This window comes from Hyperolius riggenbachi, chromosome 1 (assembly GCF_040937935.1).
Source record: "Hyperolius riggenbachi isolate aHypRig1 chromosome 1, aHypRig1.pri, whole genome shotgun sequence".
NCBI lineage: Eukaryota > Metazoa > Chordata > Amphibia > Anura > Hyperoliidae > Hyperolius > Hyperolius riggenbachi.
In genome coordinates, this window is record NC_090646.1 from 257,101,984 (window position 1) to 257,128,789 (window position 26,806).

General features: G+C 42.8%; 1 protein-coding gene across 9 annotated transcripts in view; it reads right to left on the minus strand.

Annotated features, from left to right (window-relative positions):
* FAM13A (family with sequence similarity 13 member A) overlaps positions 1-26,806 on the minus strand; it is a 397,958-nt gene that overhangs the window by 101,562 nt on the left and 269,590 nt on the right. For all 9 annotated transcript variants that reach the window (XM_068233233.1, XM_068233239.1, XM_068233222.1 and 6 more), the window contains one exon: positions 4,044-4,085. In XM_068233233.1, the coding sequence (XP_068089334.1) occupies positions 4,044-4,085 (42 nt within the window). The remainder of the gene's footprint in view (positions 1-4,043; positions 4,086-26,806) is intronic.

Genomic DNA, 26,806 nt, shown 5'->3' on the forward strand with positions numbered 1-26,806 from the left:
CTGCTGATTTACTTCCTGTTTTGGTGGCCATCTTTTCTGTTTACAAAACAGTTTATAAAAGAGTTTTTTTTACTCTCTTTATTGCAGCGGAGAGCAGCAAAAATATTACAGAGGGAGCTAGGAGATGACCCCAAACAGGCAGGGATGTTTGTTTATACTTCATTTTGTGAATACAGACTCTCTTTAAGTCATATTACTGAAGAATCAAAAAGGGCCTGTGCTTACTGCTGCTTGTGGATCAGATTTCAGCAACATTGCTCAGCGTGCAATTCGCAGGTATATTAACCCCCTTAGCGTTCTGAATCTTTCCGGATTTTAGGGTCTAAAAGCAGTGCAATTTTTTGCCCCCTTTCAGACCCGAAAACCTGGAATAAATCATGGTGCCAGGGATATCTGCAGCAGCCCAGCAATCAATCACCTCTCTGGCTTCAGCGCTGCAGTTAGGACTCCATCCTCCGGGTGGCGCTGCAACTCTAAAGTGAAATTGCCGATCTCACCAGCAGGAAGCAGAGCCCCGGAGGAGAGGAAGAAGAATGCCAGCCGATGTCGGGATCCCCGGGAGGTATGTAGAAACGCTCCCGCATTGCTCTGCATTCAGCCTCCGGCGGCTACCCCGAACCGAGGTCGGGATCACCGCTCTTAGCTGTGGTTTTCCACCCCGACCCTAGCTCAGGATAACCGCCAAGGAGGTTAAGCAGCACTATCTGATGGACATATGTACTGCTGAATGCATTTAGAGTGCAAAGCAACATTCACCCATTCAGTATAGTTGAATAGGCGCCTTCTGTAGTTTTTTGCACACTGCATCTGAATCCCCATAGCCCTGCATGGCTACAGTGATTCAGATGCTAATTTGCATCAGCAAAGGAGCAGTGTGTTTAAAGGAGAACTGTAGTGAGAAGTATATGGAGGCTGCCATATTGATTTCCTTGTAAGCAATACCAGTTGCCTGGCAGCCCCGCTGAGCTATTTGCCTGCAGTAGTGTGAATCACACCAGAAACAAGCATGCAGCTAATCTTGTCAGATCTGAGAAAAAATGTCAGAAACACCTGATCCACTGTATGCTTGTTCAGGGTTTGTGGCTAATACTATTAGAGACAGAGGATCAGCAGAACAGCCAGGCAACTGGTACGGCTTAAAAGGAAATAAATATGGCTGCCACCATATACCTCTCACAACAGTTCTCCTTGAAAACTCGCCACCCCTGTGGAAATGCAGTCTTAAAGAGGAGCGGTCAGCTATACTATCTCAGAAAAAAATAACATATAGAAGTAGATAAATACCGTATTTTTCGGACTATAAGACGCTGCTGACCATAAGTTGCACCCTGGGTCCTTCATTTGTTCCCATGACCTCCTCTGCATGAGCACAGTACAGGGAGTCCCTTACATTGCGGCGGGTCGGAGGTTCCCTGCATTTGGACTATAAGACGCAGTGACTCCCCCCCCCCCCCACCTTTTGGGGGAGAAAAAGTGAGTCTTCTAGTCCAAAAAATACAGTACTTGCGCTACTTACATAGCATATGTATTGAAATGTCCGCATTTTGATTTTAGTGATTTTTCTAGATTTGTAAGAAAAAAAAATCCTTCTTAGGATTTTCCATCTTAAAGAGAACCCAAGATGGATCTTCGGAGGGCAGATTGGACACAGAGCCATGTTTTCTGCTTAATGACATGGCTCTATGTTCCCAACCGCCACTCTCCGCCCCCCGAGCTATAGTCCCCTGAGTTTAGTGACAAGATTTGTCGCCAACTTTGAGGTAAACACAGGGTAGAGGAAATCCCTGTTTAAAATGCCAGCCATGGAAGTTCCTGCAGTGTTTCCTGACCTGGCCTCCTGCCACTCCCCCACCTCCCTGCGTGCTATGAGAGACACACAGTCTCTCAGCGCAGCATCGCGACCTATAGGTCACCAAAGTGAAGGTGATGTTTGCAGCTACCTGATCCGCTCAGCCCCGCGGATCAGGTAGTCTACTTTTTTTTTTAAAAATTTTGAGCCCATCTCGGGCTCTCTTTAACTGTGCCTGTTTTGAAGCCAATCTTGATGTCATTTCCACCCTTACTCTCCTCAGCCTGATTGTGTATGTATTGCCTGCCCTCCTCCCAGTCTTCAGACACTCCCACCCAGCAGAGTGATTTTCTCAGCTTCTCAGCATGAGAAATATTGGCCAGAGTGGAACAGAGGTGTGGAACAGGAAAACAGGAGAGAAAGACTTCAGCCAATCAAACTGCATTTGCTATGTCTGAGGGGAAAGTAAGGATCTAAAAAAGAAAACTCAGCATGCCCTGCAACTTCCTTTGTGCGGCAGTTATACCAAATAAGAGCCAGGGAAACTGGGGGATGATGTTTTATGGAGAAAGAAAATAAAAATGATTTTTAACTTTTGTATTGCCTGGTTAGTATCCTTACCAGATAAAAATAAAGAACTGATTTTTGATTTTATGCCCGACAGTTACACTAAGCAAAGTCAGAAAAGAGGCAACCAAGCTAGATGACTGCATGAGGTGCTGTGGAGAACTATACTTTTACGGTGCCTATACATTACTCAGTATTGAGGCCCGATCAACGTTCCGATTCAATAATTTTATCGAAAAGCTTGATGAGGAGGATAAATGAGGAATGTTGGCAAAATGTCATTTGCATGGGCCCAATGGGGTGCACTGCGGAAAAAGCATTAGACATTTCAGCAAACGATGGCCCCAATGCCTGTGTAGAAGTCTTTACTCTCACTGACTTTACATTGAGCACGAGTGGGGAGACACGCGTACGATTGGGGGCGACCCAGCAGGTCAATTTCCAATAGATTACATTCTGAAATCTACCGGAAATTGGTGTGCAGTGTGTGGGCAGGTAATAGATCTCTCTCTGATTAGATTCTATCAGAGAGGGGGTCTATCTAATGGTTGATCTGGCCATACATCCAGTAATGATACCTTTATCTTAAATTTATTCTAATTAAGACAAATAAGTGTGTCAACATTACAAATACAGAGATAAAACCATTATCACTGCCCATTTCTACTTCCTCTTCTGGGGTAAAATCTGTGCATATATGGAACGAATGCTGGGGATACACGGTACGTTTCTGTACAGTGCATCGACAAGCTGATCCGGCCAGCTGATAATATTCAGCTGGCCCGATCAAGCTGCTCGACCCGCGCCTGCTCGATTCCCGCCGCCGGACAATGGCAGGGAATTGAGCGGCTGATAAGGACTGCCGGCAGAGACCAGCGGGGATCGATCTAGCGGCTAATCGGCCGCCGGATCGACCCATGTATGCTCAGCATTAAAGAGGAACTCCAGTGAAAATAATGTAGTAAAAAAAGTGCTTCATTTTTTACCATAATTATGTATAAATGATTTAGTCAGTGTTTGCTCATTGTAAAATCTTTCCTCTCCCCGATTTACATTCTGACATTTATTACATGGTGACATTTTTACTGTGGGCAGGTTATGCAGCTGCTCCTAGCTGTTTTGGCTGTTAGAGACAGCTGTAAACAGCTAATTCCTGTCTGTGAACCTTGTTACATTGTAACAAACTGCCAAAAGTACCGCGGTACTCAGACCTTCTTGTGGGAGGGGTTTCAGCACAAAATCAGTCATACAGCGCCCCCTGATGGTCTGTGAAAAGCATTATATTTCTCATGTAAAAGGGGGTATCAGCTACTGATTGGGATAAAGTTAAATTCTAGGTTGGAGTTTCTCTTTAAAGGTACATAAACACGTCTGATTTTTCCAACCGACCAGTCATTCGGACGGGTCGTTTGGACGTCAAGTCAGACGTGTGTAAAAACGATCGTTCAGCTGATAAGACTAGTTTTGACCGATCCGCCAAGTGGAAAAATCAGACGTGTGTATTAAGTTCGATATTAGAAAGAGTTAATATTTTAATTCACCACAATAATGTGATATTAATGCTGATGCACCTTTTTTCTTAATCTAAATTGAAATTTTTGATACGGGGGCACTTAAACTATAGAGTATATTTGCCAAAATATTCATATTTACCACACCCGAAATAAATAAAAGGCACTGTGCCTACCTCATGAAGAAAGGTGACATAGGCCGTTCATCTTCCTGAGAGCTGCAAGAAAATATAAAACATTAACACTCACTAATAGTTGTACGAGTTGGCAGAAAAGATATGTAGGTTAAGGCTCGTTACACACCAAAAGCGTGCAGGAGAACGGCTCCTGCACGCGTTGCGGCGTGTCGTCGGGAAACTCCGGTGCGACGCTGAGTAGCGGCGGTGGTAGTTAATTACCCCGGAGGGGAAACTGCGATTCCCGATGATAAAATGCGCCGGGACGCATCGTACCGCAACGTATCGAAACACAGCGTCGGGTGTGAAAGGTAAAAGGAAAGTCTATGGACTTTCCTTTTACCTTGGTTAACGCAAAGTATAGACTTTGCGTTAAAACGCCAGAAGTGGGCTCTGGTGTGAAAGAGCCCTAAATAAACCTGCCACTTTGCTGTACAAAAAACAAATAAAGCAATGCACTAAATGGCATAGACACACACAGATTCTCCCATTCAATTCCTGGCAGATTTGATAATTTTGTCAGGAATTATTCGCACAACATGTTCAACTGATGTGAATTCCAATCGATTTTCAGCTAAAATAGATTGGACAGGACAGAAAATCTCCAATTGGGGGCAAGGCGGGTGCAGTACTAGAAAGTCATCCCTTTCTACTGCAGTGCATTACGTAGTCCTGCTGAAATCTGTTGAAAATTGATATACTATGTGTGGTAGGAATTGATTCCCCTCTCATCAGATTCCAATCAAAGAAAGATCGATCATTTTGGCAATCTGTGTGTATGGCCACTTAACTTATTCACAGTCAACCTGCTGATTATTTTTATTCTTTTTAAACATAAAATGAGGCATTTAAAAACAGGTTCCAGAAGGTCGCTGATTATTAACCACTTAACATCTCAGTCGTTTTCAGCTTATGCATCCGAGCAATGTTCACCTCCCATTCATTAGCCTATAACTTTATCACTACTTATCACAATGAACTGATCTATATCTTGTTTTTTCCGCCACCAATTCGGCTTTCTTTGGGGGGTACATTTTGCTAAGAGCCACTTTACTGTAAATGCATTTTAACAGGAAGAATAAGAAAAAAAATGAAAAAATTCATTATTTGTCAGTTTTCGGCCATTATAGTTTTAAAATAATACATGCCTCCATAATTAAAACCCACGTATTGTTATTGCCCATTTGTCACGGTTATTTCACCATTTAAATTATGTCCCTATCACAATGTATCGCGACAATATTTTATTTGGAAATAAAAGGGCATTTTTTCCGTTTTGAATACATCACTATTTACAAGCTTATAAAAAAAAAAAAATAGAGAGAAATATTTCATCTTTACATAGATATTTAAAAAGTTTAGACCCTTAGGTAAATATTTATGTTTTTTTTTTTTTATAGTAATGTTTTTTTTTGTTTTTTTTTTATTAAACATTTTATGTGGGCATTTTTGGGAGGGTGGGATATAAAAGTGTTTAATTTGGGGAAATATTGGTGTATTGTAATGTTTTTGAGGATTTTCTTGTAGTTTTACTTTTTGGCCACAAGATGGCAATCTCGATTTTTTTTACATGACGTCACTCTAAGCGTACAATGTACGCTTAGAGAGACACCGCTTCAGAAAGAGCGAAGCTTCCGAGAGAAGCTGTCGCTTTTTCAGCGGGGGAGAGGAATCAATGATCGGGCTCCATAGCCCGATAAATTGATTCCGTGGCTACCGACTCCGCGGCCGGGAGTGCGCGTGCACGCGCGCGATCGGGCGCGCGCCTGTCCTCCTTGACGTTTTTATACGTCAAGGAGGACAAAGTGGTTAAAGGGGCATTATGGCGAAAAATTAAAAAATTTAAAACGTGTGCAAATAGACAAATAAGTAGTATGTTTTTTCCAGAGTAAAATGAGCCATAAATTACTTTTCTCCGATGTTGCTGTCACTTACAGTAGGTAGTAGAAATCCGACAGAAGAAGCAGGTTTTGGACTAGTCCATCTCTTCATAGGGGATTCTCAGCAAGGCTTTCATTCTTTATAAGGATATTCCCTAAGAAGGATTTAAACAATGATGCTGGCCAGCTTCCCTGCTCGCTACACAGTTTGTTGGACAGAGCAACTACCATTCACAAAGTACTTTTGAAAATAAATAAATCCCTGAGAATCCCCTATGAAGAGATGGACTAGTCCAAAACCTGTCGCTTCTATCAGATTTCTACTACCTACTGTAAGTGACAGCAACATAGGAGAAAAGTAATTTATGGCTCATTCTACTCTGGAAAAAAAAAACTTACTTCTTATTTGTCTATGTTTGCACATATTTTACATTTTAAATTTTTTTGCCATAGTGCCCCTTGAACAGCTAACAATCTTGCATCAACAAGGAAAACATGGCACCTGCAAGCTGCCATTTTGTGCTCTTAACTATGGAGTCGGAGTAATTTTTAGATACCTGGAGTTGGATCTAGAGGGGGGGGGGGGGGGGGGGGAGAGAAACTGTACATACGCCTAAAAAAATTTAAACTGTAATTAAAAGAGAAAATATAAAATGCTCTATTTCTCAGATAATAATCATAATTAACTTCCATATACAGTAATAGCAGAGTGCTTTGTCCACAAAAATAAAAAAAAAAAGTTAGTAGTGCTGAAGCAATAAAGCAGTCACTGTATTTTCAAAATCCGATATACGTGTATGATAGATATACTGTAAGTAGATATATATATTTTATACACACATACATATATGATTGTGACTGTATTTCTGATGTGTACACAGGAATCTTTTATATATAAACCGTGATGAGTAGTTGTGTCACTAATACGGATAGTCGATGAGATGCAAATAATTCTGCTTTGATGCAGGTCTACGCAAATTTATGCACTTCCTTTGCGCGTGAAATAATTTTATTCGATATGTTAAATATAGGGTTGGTGACTACAAATCAAGTTACACAGTAGTACTATACACCACATAAGCACTCCCCACAGAGCTGCAGGGAATCCACTGAGAATGTTATGCACACTGAATGCAGAGGTGTGGTCTATCACCCATAAACCCAGTTCATATTGTGCATGAAGAATGTGTTGTAGCTACACGAAGGACCCCGGCTGATATGGGGCTCCGGTGAATCGACAACATGCTAGGGCATTCATGTTCGCAATGATAGGCCAAGATGGCTAACTGGATAAAGTGTCAGCTTCCTGGCCAGGAGCTTTTGTTCCCAAAAGCAGATGCCATCTTAATATAGCTTTAAAATTCCTAAGCTTTGGCATTTTTTTTTTTATTATTTTAAAGTTGGTACTACCAATTAATAAATATTTTGATTATTTTGATTCATACCTCTCTGCCTCCTTCCTTAATGTTCCTTAATGTCTCAAACCCTCTAGATTGTAAGCTCCCAAGCACAGGCACCACCTTTTAGTATTTCTTATTCTGGTGTAATTTATCATAAGAGCATGCACCATAATTGGTAATGTCTCCACACAACAATGTATATATTTGTATTGCTGGATGTCCTGATTGCACAGAGTTTGGAACGTCTCATGCATTTATGCTCCTCACTATTTGTTTTATACCAAGTACAGAGCTACGGAAGATGTTGGTGCTATATAAAATAATAACAAACATCCATAAGAATTTATTTTTAGCAAATATCATTAAACGGATTTTCACCTACTGTGTTTTAATGTGTGCTTACTTACTACAAGCAATGGTATATCCATTTCATAATTTACTGCCTAATTATCTGAACAGCAATGGAGTGTGACTAGTTCTATTACATACAAGGTTAAGCTAAAGGGTTTATAAACACGTTCTTCATAAGATCAACAAAGCAAAAATAATTGCCAAGCACAATGATCCCTGCCCAAAGCTACAAAGGAATAATGGCTTTCTTAGGCTTTAAACACCACCTAGTGGTAGCTCCTACACAACACACAGATGTACCATATACCTTGAACTGATGAAGGCCAAACCAGCCTGAAGCAGCTATCTTCAGATTAGATTACGGTATATGACTCGCTCTGTAAAATGTTTGAGATACAGGAATGATATAATCCAGCAGCTCTATCTGGCATTTTTGCATACTGACCTCAGTTTAGTGCAAAATGGGTAATCATTCTTGCTCATATCATGCTGAATTTTTAAAAATATATTAGTAGAGGTGTCCCCCAAAGTCCATTGACATCAGTTAATATTCTGGCAATCCATAACCCTGATGCTCCCCTTCCACCTGCTCAGAGATTGTTCAACATGGTCTATCACCCATTTGATCAATAACTGCTTACAAATAATCAAGTAGTGGGTGTGAGGGTAACCAATTCCCGGCATATTTAAACACAGTGATCTAATCAGCAGGAAGGAGGAGTGCAGTCTAAATGTCTTTTTACAGAAACGTATTACAATCTTGTACCAATTGGCAGCACAGTTCAATCCATCTAAATACAGTATAACAAAATGCTGTGTTAAAAACATTTGTGCAGTATTCTTTGCATGGTTAGAACAGTGTATAAAAAAAACTGTTAAGCAATCAATTTTATATCACAATTATAATCACATCCCATAACAGCCCTCCTGCCACTTAAAGAGAGTCTGAAGCGAGAATAAATCTCGCTTCAGACCTCATAAATAGCAGGGGCACGTGTGCCCCTGCTAAAACGCCGCTATAGCGCGGCTTAACGGGGGTCCCTTCACCCCCAAATCCCCCTCGATACACCCGGGGAGCGCTTCCTGGTTGGGGCAGGGCTAACCGCCGCAGCCCTGCCCCACGCGCGTCTGTCAGCGCGTATCTCCGCCTCTCCCCCGCCCCTCTCAGTCTTCCTTCACTGAGAGGGGCGGGGGAGAGGCGGCGATGCGCCGCTGACAGACGCGACTGGAGGCAGGGCTGCAGCCGTTAGCCCTGCCTCCAGGAAGGGAAATTCTGCGACCTTTCTACGACACACTTTTGCGGGGGGTGGGTTGGGGGTGAAGGGACCCCCGTTTAGCCGCGGGATAGCGGCGTTTTAGCAGGGGCACACGTGCCCCTGCTATTTATGAGCTCTGAAGCGAGATTTATTCTCGCTTCAGAGTCTCTTTAATGCCATTCTTAATAAATAATAAATTATTGTTCGTTATACAACAGTTGCATACAACTAATCAAAAAGCACAACACAGTCTGTACTCAATGACACAAGCCAAGCAGAATACTTACACATATGACTGACTATGAATAGTATGATTCCCATGAGAACACTTGTTGATGCTAGCAGTGCTGTACTTGTATGTAATGCTGGTACAAATACACTGCAGCTGTTCTGCTTACCAGGCATAACACCCAAGGTCACTTTGACAGGTCTGCAAGACCACTAAACACCAAAAGGAAGCATGACCACTATAAAGCTACAAAGCGACACAAGCAGTATAGCCCTGTGAAAGCAACATACACAGAATGCAGCCGAGTGACAGTAACATATGGGAAAAACAAATAATGAAACATAAGAAGGCAAAATTGTACTTAACATGAAAAGTAATCTCCAAATACCCAAGCTACTTCTGTTAATGTAGTAGTAGTGGTAAGAGGAGATGCCTGGGTGGACATGACATGGGGATATGGGAAATGTAAAAACCCTTTTTTTTCCCAGCTCACACTCCCTGAACAAAAATGAGCGACAAGGACATCTGCCAGGATTACTGAGAGCTGGAGACTGTTAACAGTACACACGCAGCACTGGCTTCCTGCTTGCATTCTCTTCTGCTGTGTCAGAGAAAGGATTATAGGTCTACAGCACGCTCACTATTTACATCATGTTCCTGTTACATCAGACACATCCATTAAAGGTAGTTCAAAGCGAGAGCTAGATAAGAGCTATAGAAATCATCCTGCTAAAAGTGAAACCATCATGATATAAACATGGAGGCTGACATTTCCCCCTTATTGTGCAGAAGTTGTAAGCTTTTGTACTTCACTCCTTTATGAGTCACCTACAAAAACCATGCAGATAGTGAAATGACTTGTCAACAGCAGAACTTAAAGTGAACCTCCAGACTAAAAATCTACTCAGCAGAACTGAAAAGGCATGGTGTTTCTTTAACTGTTTCACAGCATCAGAACTTTGTTTTTCTTACCCAAGTCTCATTTTTAGCTGCATTTTTAGCTAAGCCCCACCCCATTAAAGAAAACTGCAAGGGCTTTTTTCCCCTGATGCTGTGCAAAGCATGATGGGATTTCCTATGTTATTCACGTTGTCTAGCAACTGGGAGGGGTGATCAGGACACAGGACAGTTGGAACTGGGTCTCATGCTCCCTGTCACCTTTCAACCAAAAAGATGGCTTCCTTTATGAAATCACAAACCTTTGCCTGTTCTTTTAAAACAGTGTGGGTAAGAGATTATATTACCTATCTATTTTAATTAACATAACTAATGTAACTTAATGACACTGTTTGTTTATTATTATTATTATTATTTTAGTATTTATATAGGGCCGACATATTACGCAGCGCTGTACAGTGTATATATATCTTGTCACTAACTGTCCCTCAAAGGAGCTCACAATCTAATCCCTACCATTGCCATATGTCTATATTATGTAGTGTAAGTACTATAGTCTAGGGCCAATTTTAGGGGGAGCCAATTAACTTATCCGTATGCTTTTTGGAATGTGGGAGGAAACCGGAGTGCCCGGAGGAAACCTACGCAGACACGGAGAGAACATACAAACTCTTTGCAGATAGTGCCCTGGCTGGGATTCGAACCAGGGACCCAGCGCTGCAAGGCGAGAGAGCTAACCACTACGCCACCGTGCTGCCCACGGTTTAGGCTGAAGTTCCTCTTTAAGTCTAATGCCGGGCATACACGGTGCGTTTATGCACCGGAATTGAGCCGCTGGCTCTATGCCGGCACGTCAGTGCGGGCGCGTGGATCGATTCCCGCTCGTCCCCGCGGGCGCTTCTTATCTGCCGCTCGTTTGTTTGTTTTCTATTGTCCGCCCGCGGGGATCAAGCGCAGAATCGCCATCAGCGGCTCGATTGATAATAAAAAAAACTCACCGTGTATGGCCATCAGAAAAAGCAGTCTTGTGTGTAGCAACGTCACTATAGTAACCATGTTCAAAGTGTTAGTGTACATAAAGTACACACACTCAAAGCCAAACCCCCAGGAATTTTATTTTAGTTCTGCATAGTGTGGCAAAGGGTTAAAACATCCTTGATTTGAATTGCTGTTCCGTGTCTTTATTTGTGAAAATCTCCATTGCTTTACACACATAATAGACAGCTACATTAGATGTAAGGGTGTACATCATACCTGGTCTGGTGAGGTGACCAAAAAAAAAAAAAAATTCTTATGAATGTGCAACCAGCAGTGTACATATCGCAGAGTCACTGTATTTCACATGTTCCATATGATAGCATCCAGGAGACCAGTCGCCTTATCTTACTTCATTGTACCCCCACAACTTATTGGATCCAGGTGTGGACTGATTGTCTCCATGGTGCATGAAGCATTAAGTGTGTGAGCTTTCGGACAGCATACACACGCACTCTGACCTGTGCTCATACTAACAGCAAAATATATAAATACCAATAGCTACACAGCACAGGCCAGGAGTGCACGCACTATGTTTTTGGATCTCGTACGAGCCATCCAATCAGTGCCATGGATAATTAAAGCGGGGCAGAATGACACACATATACAGCTGATGGCCTGGAAATTATAATAAATATATGTGGCCGTTCCTGTATTACAGTCTCTTGTGATATCAATCCACTTTAGTGCGATAAAATTAACCTTAAATACCCATCCTTCAACAAGCTAGAATGCACTTGGCATTGTTTGAGGGCTCGTTTCCACTGTTGCGACGCGATTTCGGCCGCATTCCGACGCTTGTAAAAACGCATGCGGATGCGTTTCCACATGCGTTTTTACCCGCGATTTCGCATGCGATTTCGCATGGCAGGGTGCCATGCGAAATTAACCATGACACTGCCAGGGCTAAATAAAATTGAAAAAGGTGCGAAATCGCGGGTAAAAACGCATGTAACAAACGCATGCGTTTTTACTATTAAATACATTAGCGGCGATTCGCACGGATTCCCGACGCAGGCAAAATCGTTGGCTCTTTTGTGCGTTTTTTTCACGCTGAAAAAAACGCACCTCAACAACGCTACAGTGGAAACAGGCCCATCCACTTGTATTACATGTGCGGATCTGCATGCGTTGGACGCATGCAGATTCGCGATAGTGGAAACGAGCCCTGAGCTTTTGCTGGAGGCAAAGAACACTGTATGTTCAGTATACTTGGATTCCACCCTGACTAGTCATGTTCAGTCTCATTCCCAAGCACAAACTGCTTACAGTACACAGCTGTATACAGACATCAGAGAATACTTGCTCGTATTAATTGTCTGTGCTCACATCAAGCCAACTCCCAGTGTTCTTGACTGTATAGGGGGTGTCATTGAAAATTTATCCTCTTGGACATTGGCAACAGTTTTCAATAAAATGGATGCATTTATTTACAGTCATCGCTCTCTCTCTATACAGGTCCCACAGTAGCACCAGTGTTAGTGGCACCCTTCTTAGCTATGCTACCTCATACAACAGCATAGCAGCTCTAGGTCCCCACCAGAAAAGTCACAAGCCAAGCAGTAGACGGCGCCATCTAATCACATCAACGCAATGTGTACTGTACATGTCAACATTCGTCTGTGTCTGTACAGCTTCAGCCACAAATTGTGGCCTGAGGGAACAAGTCAAAAGTGTAGAGCATAACTTGTTGCCGAGTAGACTTCCCATCAAAGACCTCAAGATGTGAGGATTAAGTAGGGCGGTCTGGGGCTATCTGCTTACTGTACACACTTAAGGTAGCCATACACTGGTCGATTTGTCATCAGATCCGACCAACAAATAGATCCCTCTCTGATTGAATCTGATCAGAGAGGGATCGTATGGCTGCCTTTACTGCAAACAGATTGTGAATCGATTTCAGCATGAAACCGATCACAATCTGTGAAGCTGCCGCCGCCGCCCCCCCGCACACATTACCTGCTCCAGCCGGCGCGTATCCCCGGTCTCCGCTCCTCCAGCTTCACTGAACTTCCTACCAGGGAAGTTCAAACAGTAGAGGGCGCTCTACTGTTTAAACTTCCTGCCGGGACAGGAAGTTCAGTGAAGCTGGAGGAGCGGAGCACGGAGATGGGACAGCAGAGACTGGGGATACGCGCCGGCTGGAGCAGCTAATGTATTGCCGCTAGCGTCGGTCGTCGGGCATTCGACCGCCACTATCGACCCGCCGGCGATTGAGCGAAATCTTCCGCACAGACGGATTGACGGGAACGATTGATTTCGGACAGAAATCGATCGTTTGTGCAACGATTTCAGAATCAGAATCGCTTTTATTTCGCCAAGCACGACTGAATCGCCCGGAATTGGGTTTGGCACATAGATACAGGGCATTACATAGAAACATAAACAACATAGAACATGTTAGACATCACTTCATTTCAAAAACATATACATAGCACATTTACCCCAGCCATGTGGGTTGTAGGCAGAAGATCGGCCTGGAGGGGGCAGCCTAAGGGGGGAGAGAATGAGCAGCGTTTGTAGAGTTCAGCAACTTTACAGCTGAGGGGAAGAAGCTATTTTTGTGTCTCGTGGTCTTAGTGGAGATGGACCGGTACCTCAGATACCTCCGCCCCCAGGGGAGCTGACTGAACAACTGGTGGCCAGGGTGAGAGGGATCATTTGCAATCTTCAATGCTCTGGAGCGTAACCTGGCATTATAGAGGTGGTCTAGGGCAGGGAGTGTGTTCCCTATGATCCTTTCCGCTGACCTGATCACCCTCTGTAGTTTGCGTCTGTCGCTTTCGGTGGAGCCAGCATACCAGACAAGGATAGAGGAGCAGAGGACGGATTCGATCATTGCGGTATAGAAGTTCGTCAAGAGATTCTGTGACATGCCGAACTTCTTCAGTTGGCGGAGGAAGTAGAGCCTCTGCTGAGCTTTCCTCTGGGTGGAGACAGTGTTTTCCTTCCACTTCAGGGTGTTGGAGATGGTGGTGCCCAGGAGGCGGACACAGGACACTTTTTCCACCACCGTTCCTCCAATGTGCAGTGGGGGTGGAGTGGGGGCATGCTTCCTAAGGTCGAAGATAATCTCAACGGTTTTTGCATTGTTGAGGACCAGCTTGTTCTCCCTGCACCAGTGGCAGATCCTGTCTACCTGATGGCGGTATGCCTGCTCGTCATTGTTGGAGATCAGGCCGACTATGGTGGTATCATCTGCAAATTTGATTACTTTGACAGAGTTTGCTGAGGATCTGCAATTGTTCGTGTAAAGGGAGAACAGGAATGGTGACAAGACGCAGCCTTGAGGGGCCCCTGTGTTGGTGGTCCTTGGTTGCGAGGAGGTGGAGCCCAGCTTTACAACCTGAGATCTGTTTGTAAGAAAGTCTTTGATCCACAGTTGAAGTGTGGGGTGGACCCCGAGCTCAGCCAGATTCTCTCCTAGTATCTGGGGGCTAATGGTGTTAAATGCCGAACTAAAGTCAAGGAGGAGGACCCTGGCATATGAATTGGGTTTGTCAAGGTGATTGTTGACAAGCTCCAGGCAGATGTTAATGGCGTCGTCGGTCGACCTATTTGCCCTGTAAGCAAATTTATATGGGTCTTTCACAGCAGATTCGAATCACAGTGATCAAATCTGCTGTACATCGGCGGGAAAATCATTGTGTATGGGCCCCTTACAGACATAGGCTGCAGGTTGATGGCTGCCTCAGACTCGTTAACATTCTGGGACAGGAAAAAGACTAAAAACTACCAAGCCTTTGGTCTTTATAAAAAAAATAAATAAATAAAAAAAAATAAAAAATAAAAAAACAGATGTAGATTGAAAATTTGTTTTACCATAAATGTGAATTTCATTGTATAAGTAAAACCATTGTTTAACCACTTATGCCGCAAGGATGTAGGTCCTATGTCCTGAAAAGCGGCTGCTCATGCCACCAGGAGTACATGAAATAGATATTTTGTTATCTTAGGGACTCCGCTTTTTGAATATGTATGCCTGAGGGTATATTACTGTTATTTTTGCAAATAAGGGCTTGCAATTATTGCTAGGGATACAATCAGAAAACAAAAAACAGAGAAACAAAAAATAAACCTTTATTTTCCAAATAATAAATGATCCCCATACATTGCACTAGGTACATAATTTAAATGTTGGGATAACTAGAACAAATAAAATGTGTTTATATGCAGACAGAGGCACCAGAAGAATAAAATTCACTTAAAAATGTTAAAATGAAAGGAGGCCGAGGTGGACTTACCTCCTTCAAGCAGACACAAAAACACTTGTGTATATTCAACAAAACAACGATTTATTTACATACTCCAGAAAATGCAAGTGCAATGCGTTTTGCAGGTGTATCCCGCTTTATCAGACAGTAAAAAAGGAGCATTTAACTCATACAGGTCTGGTACGAAGCTCAGCACCTCTGGGAACCTCCTCCAGTTTGGGTGTCTGCTTGCAGAAGATAAGTCCACCTCGTCCTCTCATTTTAATATTGGTTAGTGAATTTTATTTTTCTGGCGCCTCTGTATGCATATCCAGATCCCGAGTCCACCCTTGGTAAAGGGGTGTGGCCCCTTACTTCCTACCTACAGACAGTGACTTCTTACTCCTGAGTGGGGACAGGTCTAATCTCCCCATCTGCTGATCTAGTGGTTACCTGGACGGTAACCCATGTTTGGCCTGGTGCACACCAAAAAACGCTAGCAGATCCGCAAAATGCTAGCAGATTTTGAAACGCTTTTTCTTATTTTTATGTAGCGTTTCACCTAGCATTTTGCGGTTTTGGGAAACGTTTTGGGTGTAGTAGATTTCATGTATTGTTACAGTAAAGCTGTTACTGAACAGCTACTGTAACAAAAACGCCTGGCAAACCGCTCTGAAGTGCCGTTTTTCAGAGCGGTTTGCGTTTTTCCTATACTTAACATTGAGGCAGAAACGCATCCGCAATCCAAAATCTGCAGCAGCCCGGGAGTATGCGTTTCTGCAAAACGCCTCCCGCTCTTGTGTGCACCAGCCCATTGAAATACATTATCCTAGCGGATCGCAAACCGCAGCAGAACCGCTCTGGTGTGCACTAGGCCTTAGTGAGTATATTTATATACTTACCTCTCATATCCATTATATCCAATAGCCATTATTGCCAGTACATATTACACTATATTGGGTTTTTGGTGTCTCCTCTTTTGTAAATAAAATGTGTAGGTTTTATCATGGTAGCATTGTTTGTTTATTTTAAAACTATACTGGATTTTTCTTCATTTTTTTACCGCTTCAAAATGCTTAGAGAATATCATAATTACTGAAAAAAATAATCAACCACAAAAAGACTAATTTGTTGCAATAAAAAAAAATAAAAAAAAATATTATATATATATATATATATATATATATATATATATATATATATATATATATATATATATATATATATTTATTTAGGTGGGAGGAGTAGTGATAAAGTTATTGGCGAATGACTGGGAAGAGTGCTGAAATGTTATAATTTCTTGCGTCCAAAAGGTGACAACAACCCTGATTGCTGAAGTGGTTAAAAGAAATAAGCATTCCTGACCCTTGCCAAGCAAAACTAAAATATGACCTAAAGAATGATCTGCAGTCTGGATTTGAGTGGAAGAGAGTTTGGCGTCAATTCACCAGAGAGGATTTACTAAGAGAAAAAAGGTAGGTAGTTTATCTCATGAGGTATTTTAAAGGGAAGGTTCAAGCAAAAAAAAAAAAATGAGTTTTACTTACCTGGGGCTTCTACCAGCCCCATGTAGCCATCCTGTGCCCTTGTAGTCACTCACTGCTGCTCCAGTCCCCCGCTGGCAGCTTTCTGACCTCGGAGGTCAGGGCCACATTGCATACATTTTTACGCATTCCAGCTAGTGCAGGAACAAAAATTTACGCGTTGCACCACTAACGCGTAAAAATGTATGCGTTAATGTTCCTGCACTAGCGGAAATGTGTAAAAATGTACGCAATTCGGCCCTGACCTCCGAGGTCAGAAAGCTCCCAGCGGGGGACTGGAGCAGCAGTGAGTGACTACGAGGGCACAGGATGGCTGCATGGGGCTGGTAGAAGCCCCAGGTAAGTGAAACTCATTTTTTTTTTTTGCTTGGACCTTCCCTTTAACACTCTGGAGTCAATTCACCAGTGTGAGAGGACAGAGAGAAAAGTGTTCGATAGCAGGGGATAATGGAGAGATATGCATGAGGAAAGTGTGAGAAAGCAGAGAGTTAGGTAATCGGTATTAATGATTTACATGGGATACTTTTCCTCTCTGTAAGCTTCAAAGTGAAGCATTGTGGGTAGGAGGCGGAGTTTTACCACTACTTGACCAGAGTATTCCCGCCTTTTACTGCCGGATCATATCATAAATCATATCACGAGTGAGTCTGAACTTCTTCATCACCTCTGTCTTAGTAAAATTATCAAGAACTGTTCTCTCACGAAAAATACGAGGGGCGATTAAACAGACCCTCCTCCTGCGCCTTCGTCTCCTCATAATAGAAGCAAGCTCTAAGGCCTAGTGCACACCAGCGGTTCGGCTGCGTTTTGCGATCCGCTTGCGGCTGCGGATACGCTTGGGTAATGTATTTCAATGGGCTGGTGCACACCAGAGCGGGAGGCGTTTTGCAGAAACGCATACTCCCGGGCTGCTGCAGATTTTGGATTGCGGAGGCGTTTCTGCCTCAATATTAAGTATAGGAAAAACGCAAACCGCTCTGAAAAACGGCACTTCAGAGCGGTTTGCCAGGCGGTTTTTGTTACAGTAGCTGTTCAGTAACAGCTTTACTGTAACAATACATGAAATCTACTACACCAAAAACGCTTCACAAAACCGCAAAACGCTAGCTGAAACGCTACAGAAAAATAAGAAAGAGCGTTTCAAAATCTGCTAGCATTTTGCGGATCTGCTAGCGGTTTTTGGTGTGCACCGGGCCTAACAGAGTAAGCTCAAAAGTCTCCATCTTCCACAGCAGCAGCTGCTGTGTGAAAACCACGATATCTCCAGGTTCATTCAGGGGATAAAGAGATGAAAAAAATAACGAATGGTGACACCCCCTTTCTTCCCTGGTGAATTGTGATTTGGAGAAAAACTACTAACTATCACTCATTTATCTCATACTTATCTCACATTTATCTCTTGCGTTTCTCTCTGTCGATATTTTCCCCTATACTTCTGGAGAATTGCTATTTGGAGATATCACAGGAGGTAAATTACCTCCCAAGAGATAAATAGGTTGGTAACCTCTGGTGAATTGACGCCTTTGTCTTCACCTCCTGAACATGGATTTGCTTCTCTCTGTGCCCTCCATTGAAAGTGAGGTACCAAATGCTGGCTGTATTACTACAGGTGATAAAAAGACCTCTGCATCTAGCAGCAGTGGGAACAAAACCTGATGCTAGGTGTGGTGATATATTGGGGTGCTGATGATGTTAGGAATAAAGGAACATATTCTTTCATTTTTCTGCCTGTGTTCCGTGTAGGTCTGCCAGAAGGGAGCTGTTATCTTAAGTTGCTTGGGGCAAGGAAATGGGTGATTGTCTTGGCCACATGAGGTGCTTTGAGTCTGTATGCAGTTCCTCTGAGAGTGCTAATGGGATTATCTGCCTGGTTTTTTGAACTCAGGAGACGGCCCATTGTCTCAATACACAAAGCAAGAGGACCAGAGTCTGAAGACTAAAGGTGCGTACACACATGCGACTATAGTCGTTTGTAACGATCGTTCCCCGATCTTTACCAACGACGATCGTTACAAAAAACGAACCACCGACTATTAACCAGCTGAGCGGTTTGGACGAGCTCAGCTCGTCCAACACCGCCAGCGGCTGCCGCTCAGGCCCTGCTGGGCCGATTTTAATGAAATAAAAAGCAGCACACGCAGCCGGCACTTTGCCAGCCGCGTGTGCTGCCTGATCGCCGCCGCTCTGCGGCGATTCGCCGCGAGCAGCGGCGAAAGAGGGTCCCCCCAGCCGCCTGAGCCCAGCGTAGCCGGAACAAAAAGTTCCGGCCAGCGCTAAGGGCTGGATCGGAGGCGGCTGACGTCAGGACGTCGGCTGACGTCGATGACGTCACTCCGCTCGTCGCTATGGCGACGATATAAGCAAAACAAGGAAGGCCGCTCATTGCGGCCTTCCTTGTTTATTCTGGGCGCCGGAGGCGATCGGAAGATCGCCTCCGGAGCGCCCTCTAGTGGGCTTTCATGCAGCCAACTTTCAGTTGGCTGCATGAAATAGTTTTTTTTTTATTTAAAAAAAACCCTCCCGCAGCCACCCTGGCGATTTAATCAGAACGCCACGGTGGTTAAGGCAAACGACGAACGAGCCAAATCGCTACAAAAGAAAGTTCTGTCTCGGCGGATTTTAACCAACGACGATCGTTTGCAAAAGTAGTACATCGTTGGAAACGGTCGTTCGTACTAGGCTTGACATGCGCATTTCACAATTTCTCTGTGAAACTTCTCATTTTTATGCGCAGGCGCAATAGTTGCTTTACGTGATGTAACGTTCGTTCTAACGATCAGATCGTTACACACCTTTTAAAACTATCTTTACTTAGGTCGTTCTTTCATCAATTAAAAGTTCGTTCGTCGTTCTCAACGAACGATCGTTGTCGCATGTGTGTACGTAGCATAACACAGGAACGTTTGAAATGTACATGACAGACTATTAGAAATGGGTGAAGTCCTGTTGATACCATTTTTTACCTGTGGAAATTAAATCATTAGTGGAGGTGCAAAACTATACCCTGTAAATTACATCTAATAAAACGGAGACAGGAAAAACCTTAATCAAGTTTTCACCTGGAGTTGAAAGACTCACTTCACAATCTTTGATGTATAGACTTTTACCTGGAAATGGAACATGTCTGAGATTTAATTAAAACCTAGTTCCTCCCCTCCCCAAGGAAGTTGCAGCCTCCAGGCGTAGCTCAGAGTATAAAAAGCAGAGGCAGATGCCTAATCACTATCTGCTCTGGGAGTTAGCGCATAGCTAGAGTTGATCTCGACTTCCGGTCGAACAAGCGGCATGCTCCTGCCGACAACGTTGAGACCTTCAAGTTGGTAACGTTTTTTTTAATCCCCATTTTTATTTTACGCAAATATCCGTGTGTGTTATCTTTGTAACTTTTGTCTTGTAACTATTTTTACTTTGTTTTTTGTAATCTTTTGTATATATTAAGTTCTGCATTGTTCTATGTTTTTCTGGAATATTAAATTATTATTTAATAAGCTTGACTTCTGCTGTACTAAACTAACACTCATAGCCTAGAAGAGACTGAAGTGTAACCGTGTATAAGTTTCATGCCTAATTGTACGCTTGAGCAACACTACCGTATGAAATTGTAATTGCATTGTGTGTGGGGGCGTTTGTCATACGTTGGCCTAAGCGCGCAGCTGACCCAACGTACGAACAACGCCAGTGCGAGTAGCGACAGCAGAGTGGCTAACAGTATCGTTCGAAACGACTGTTAGTGGGTCCTTGCTTCACGACAGTGTAAGATTGCAACTGTGTGTGTGTGTGGGTGCGTGGCGTTCCCGTATTTGGCCTAAGCGCAAAGCTGACCAGAATACGAAAACGCGGAGTGCGCGCTGAGGACTCAACAGCAGAGTGGAAGTGTCTAGCGAACCGCTAGTGGTGGCAGTGAGAGGTGTTCTGAGGGGTCCCAGCCTTGTTTTAGCTTGAATAAGGCTGTTCCCCGCTTAATCTGGTCAAACCCGCTGTCGGGAACCGTATACGCAGGCGTGCCGCGGGCCGGTTCCTGACACTAGGTAAACACAATACAATTTTCTGGCAGAATTACCTACCAGATAAATTTTTTCCAACATGGCCGATCTGAATTTTGATCAATTTTCCGATCATTTTTCCATAAAAGTGAATGGAAATCAATCAGAAAAAAAAATGATCAAAATTCAGATATGACATGTTGGAAAAAAAAAAAAAAAAAAAAAAAAAAAAAAAATTCGATCTGGCAGGTAAATCTGCAGAAGAGAACAGCAGAATATTTTTTTCTACCTCAGTTGCGTATGGCATTGTTTGTAGGTGTATTAGGTACCTGGCTGTTATGATTTGTACAGCTGGTAGCTATCTTGATGGGAGAGGACTCCCTGAAATGTCTGTTGGCTCCTAGACTGTACTGCATACCTCCTAAATGCCATCTGAATTAAATCATCCCTTTGTGAGCTTTAAGATACATTTATAAATTATGATGTAAAAATTGGATCCAGCTGGTCAGAGCTGGCATTACAAAAGGAGTTGCTGAATAAAGTTACATAAACATTAGAACTGCATCAGTAGTGATGTTCTAATGCATTAAGCACTTAATACTATAGAGAAGATAATGTGTAATACCTCTTAGGTTAAAGTAATTCTGTCTCTGCATTTACGCTAGTCAGTCAATGATACCAGATTATCTTCTTATGATGCTCTCTGCTCATGTTACTAGTTCAGCACAAAAACAGCGGAAATAAAAATCTGCAACTGTATGGCCTGAACTACTGCTGAGCACTGCATATTCAATATTTTTGTCACGACTGAGAATACAGAAATTTTCTTTAACACCATAGAACAATAAATTGGAATTTCAGCTTCAGTCAGTTCTGGAAATACATAGCCAGCTGCAAACTGAAATGGAATGATTTTTTTTTTTTTTTTTTTTACAAGAATAAATTACAAAATGTCTTGGGGGGGGGGGGGGCACAGATATACCATATATACATGAGTATGAACTGAGATTGCTCCTAAAATGCCGCCCCCCCCCCCGAGCAAAATCTCAATTTATGCACATCTGGTGTCTAGTTGGCCTCTTAGCAAGCAAATTCTAGAGGCTGAAACCACTGCAAAGGAGGACAAGGAAAAGTTGCATGTAGCTTGTCCAACCCTGATTAGGGTAAGATGCTTTTCGACTGCCATTACACTCTGCAAGGGAGGGAGGTCATGTGGCCACTAGACACCAGGGAAACAAGCTATGGGAGAAGGAGAGGACACCAGGTATGCTATATGGAGGAGGGACCACTTACAGTTAATGTTGTATAGGGGAGGGAGGTTGGAGACTAGAAACCAGGTAACATATTAGAAAGGGAAGGGGGAATCACTAGACACTAGGGTCACTGTATGAGGGAGGGTGAGTGCCCACTAGACACCAGATATGATGAATGGGGGGGGGGGGGGGGGGGACACAAGACAACAGGTATGCTGTAGAGAGGAGTGAGGAAAAACCATTAGACAAGAAGTAACCCTGTATTGGGGATGGAGGAGGAACCCTAGACACCAGAAAAGTGATATGGGGATGTTAAAGTTAGCAGCCTGGATCATTTATCTGATCATTAGATCAGATAATTTATGAGTGATTTGTAAAGGTTTCATAGCTAGAATGAATTACAGAATGGAAATCTTACAAATAAGCAATGCAAAGTTGGCTGGACCTTATGGGATAATATGGAATAAAGTCTGTGATCCTTACCCTTAATCTTGCGTTATCAACAGTGGTACCATTCCTTTTCAAATGACTATATTGTTATATTGGAAGTTATCCTGGCTTGTTCCTACAGAGCCTGTTTAATATTTGGAAATAAACTTTGAGATAAGGTAAAGGAGGGGTGTGACCTGATTGAGCACAAACACTTATAATTCAAAAAAGGGGTACAAAACTTTATTGATTACTTATCAAAAAATTGTAAAAACATATACAGCATAAGACAACTCCCGCCAAAGACCACTATCCACATAAACCCACCCGCTCCCCCCAATCACCCAGATTCCCCCTGGAATTCTCGCTAAGATAGCTCAAGCATGCATATGGTACGGAACCAGTTTAGTAACTGCGCAGTTAGGATACAAACTTGGTCATAAGATGTAGGTTGTTTTGTGAATTCACAATGGACTCGGATCCACCGAGCCAGTCCAGAATTTCCACTAGATAAATTTATGTATACTGCCCGCAGGCAGATAGTGAATTCAAAAAAGGATCCAAAAATTGCAACAGCATATCAGAACAAGAGGCATCTTCATCTCCCCCAATACTTGCAGTTTACCACAATGAGCATCCACATGACAAAAAGGATATAAAGCAACCAGTATGGTGTGTTGGAGCAGAGGCAGCAACTCAAGGATTATAGTGCAGCATGTGTCAAGCAGATCATGTCATAAAAGCCAGACTTATATCTTGATGAACAGCCATTGGGTTGCAATGAGCATAAGTATGCAGTAAGCAGTGAGCATATGCATGCAGTCAGCAGACAGGCATTGAAGCACATGAATCAGCACATGAATTAGCAGTCCAGCCTATATCAATAAGGCACAGCAGATGGTCACATCAAAACATCAGGTTGTTGCAGAAGCAGCACATATGTTGCTGCATAGCCAGGCTGTTAATGGAAAGCAATGTCTATGCCCGTTGGGCTCTTACTGTATCCTAAGAGGTTGATTCCGGATGGTGGATGGTGAGTATGGCTACTCAGGCAAGCAGGGGGAGACGGTGCTGAGATGAGGAAAGCTGGAGATGCATGGAAGCGGCAGGGAGAAGCGGACCCAGTGTGCCAATGGCGGAGGACAGCGTCCTCAATCGATTTCGCCGGCTCTTCCGGCTTCTTCAGGAATATATTTGTTTATATTCTTGTATGCTCGCTCACAAAGATTGTAATATTGAGCAATGACGCATCTAGACTGATATTATACATTAACCTTTTCAAGTATTTGTAAATGACACTTATTGGAGGCGCCCTTCGGAGTTGTGTTTACCTAATAGGCTGATGGTAGTATATGGTAAGAATGGTAATTTCTTACCTGGTAAGAACACTTGTGGGTCAATGTAAAAGGTTAAACAATTTATTTTATACTTGCACGGGACAACGCGTTCCAACACTGGCTATGTTGTACTAGTTTCAATTTAAAATAGGAATTACTGTACATGATAGTCCAAAAATAGCAGGCAATGCTACTTTATGGCCATGCATTTTATAGAAAACCTCTTTCTAAAAAAAATGTTACTCAAATGTGCAGATTTTCAAGCTATGATTATGCGATTCAATTCTGTTCTGCTATTTCCTGCATTTCTTGAATCAATGATTAAGTAATTATTGAAATATTTTTAAGACCATCTTTCGTTTGTTTAAACAGAGTTCACCAATTTAAAAAAAAAAATGCACAAAAAAAAGGAAATATAGCACGACTTTTTTAGCTCACAGCCAGCAAAAGGCAAAACTGTACAAAACCCAAATGTATGCAACTGCCTTGACATGAAAAGCGGAGGCTCGCAGGCTGGTCAGAATAGGGTTTGCTCTGACTCTCCATTTAACCTCACAAACTAATGCAAACTCGGTAGAGGGGGCCAGTTGTGGTAGTCTACTGAAAATCTTTCATATATACAGCTACTCTAATGCATTTCCAAAAGATCCGAAATGCAATGGCAATTGCACCAGAAGAAGCAGCATGGGAGCAATGCTTTCTATTCATAATGAAAAAGAAAAAAAAAAATTTTTCCTCAATGTAATTTGCATTGACAATAGTGAATCCTCGATTTAGGTTATATGTAATTTCTGGGGATACACTAGGAAACCTTTAGCTGCTTCAAAGATTCACCACAAACCATTCTGCTCACTCCGGTTGAAGGGGAAGGTTGGTTTGTAGGAACACACTATCCATAGGCCCTTCCTAGCACTTATTTAGACAATGGCCTCAATTCACTAAGCTTATCTCCTGTGTTTAATAACGTTTCTAGAGTTATCACCATGATGATAAAACATGTAGTATTCAGGAAACATTTTACCTCAGGAAAACCTAAAGTTAACGCTTTTGTCTTTAAGTTAAGGGGAGATCTCTAAAGTTAACTCTTCAATCCTTAAAATAACTCAAGAATTTTGAAAACAACTACAGAGGAGTTAACTTAAGGAATGGAGAGATAAGATTACTCTCTCACTGTGTGGAGTTAAGTTTTCTCTTGCCTTATCTCCAGCATGATCTTAGTGAATTGAGGCGAAATGTCGCATTCATTATTATAGCATACAATTTTATATAGATACGGCCAATCAGATGCTTATTTTAAGGTAATACAAATTTTAATTTAAGTTTATATTAGATTATGCAGATTGCAACTGGACCAATAAAATGCAGCAGTGGATGATTATGGTAAAATTCCCAAGCTGTCAATTCAAAATTATCGGCATGGTTGGCCATCTCCAGTGTAATCAGTAAGTGCTAAATGATCAAAAGGTGTTACATTTCCAGATCACCTCAGTTTATGCAGCCTAGAAACGACATTTCCTGAAGGTTTGGCAGGTAATTAGCTCTATGCTTTATGTTGGAGTTTTGATTATCATTCCAAGATCAAGTCTAAACAGAAAATGAGAACAGTGGAATCAAAGAATGCCATCCTATTAAAAAAAACAAGGTACAATTACATAACAGCGATGCAAGTACATCATGTTATGCGTGTCAGCAGAACATCTATTTCCCAAGCACACAAGGTGGTGCTATCAGTACTGTATGATTTTACTGTAAAGACACATGCAACACAAATTAACCCAGTAACAGAATGTACGTAATCCTGACCTTCACTAGTACTTTTCCAGTAGATCAAGTGTAATACTGGGAACACACAATGCAATTTCCCGTTAGATCGGTGGGAATCGGACGATTAATTCTGACATGTCCAGCCTGTTTCTGATCGAGAAAGGGATTTTGGGAAGTTATCGGAAAAATCAATCCCATTATCAATTGGGAGGACTTTGGTCATGTACAAACGCTACAACTTCCTGTCCAATCACCAGTCGATCGAACAGGAAATTGCATTGTGTGCTACCAGCATAACACTATCCTTCATCCCAGACTTATCCTCATCACTACCACCCCACACACTATTAATCAACAAGAATTTTAAGGTTGGAAGCCTAAAACAAATCTCGACCTCTCATCAAATCCTAACTATAAATCCCTGCCAGACTTTTTTTTAACAGATTGGGAAAGTTTAACTTTCCCCAAGAGGAACACAAGAGAACAGCAATGAAATGCTACATATTATAATGATCCAGTCTAAAAAAAAAATCCTTTAATGCTGTCCCTGCTGTAGAGAATGCCTTTGATTTTTTTTTTTTTTTTAAATACACATGGCAGAGGAAAATGAGTTTAACGTTTGCTCAAAATGAACCTAGACAGCAATAAGCCTGCACAAGCTCCGCCCGTGATCGCGCTTACGTGGTCTGGAGCATTCTGCACAGGTGCACTAGTACCGCGCCTGCACAGAACACTCCAAGTAAGCATGATCACTGGCTGCGCTCGCGCAGGCGCAGCGGATGCCGACCTGGTGAGGTCGGCATCTGCAATGGAGAGGATCCCAGGCCAACAGAGCTGCGGCAAGGGACAGATCAGCTGCAAGAGGTTGCAGGAAGCCCCAGGTAAGTAGATCTTTTTATATTCCTCGGACTTGTCCTTTAAAGAGAGTCTGAAGCGAGAATAGATCTCGCTTCAGACCTCATAGCTAGCAGGGGCATGCGTGCCCCTGCTAAAACGCCGCTATAGCGCGGCTTAACGGGGGGGTCCCTGTCCCCCCAAACCCCCTTCGAGCAGCGGGGGAGCGCTTCCTGGTTGGGGCAGGGCTAACCGCCGCAGCCCTGCCCCATGCGCGTCTGTCAGACGCGTACCTCCGCCTCTCCCCCGCCCCTCTCAGTCTTCCTTCACTGAGAGGGGCGGGGGGAGAGGCGGCGATGCGCGTCTGATAGACGCGAC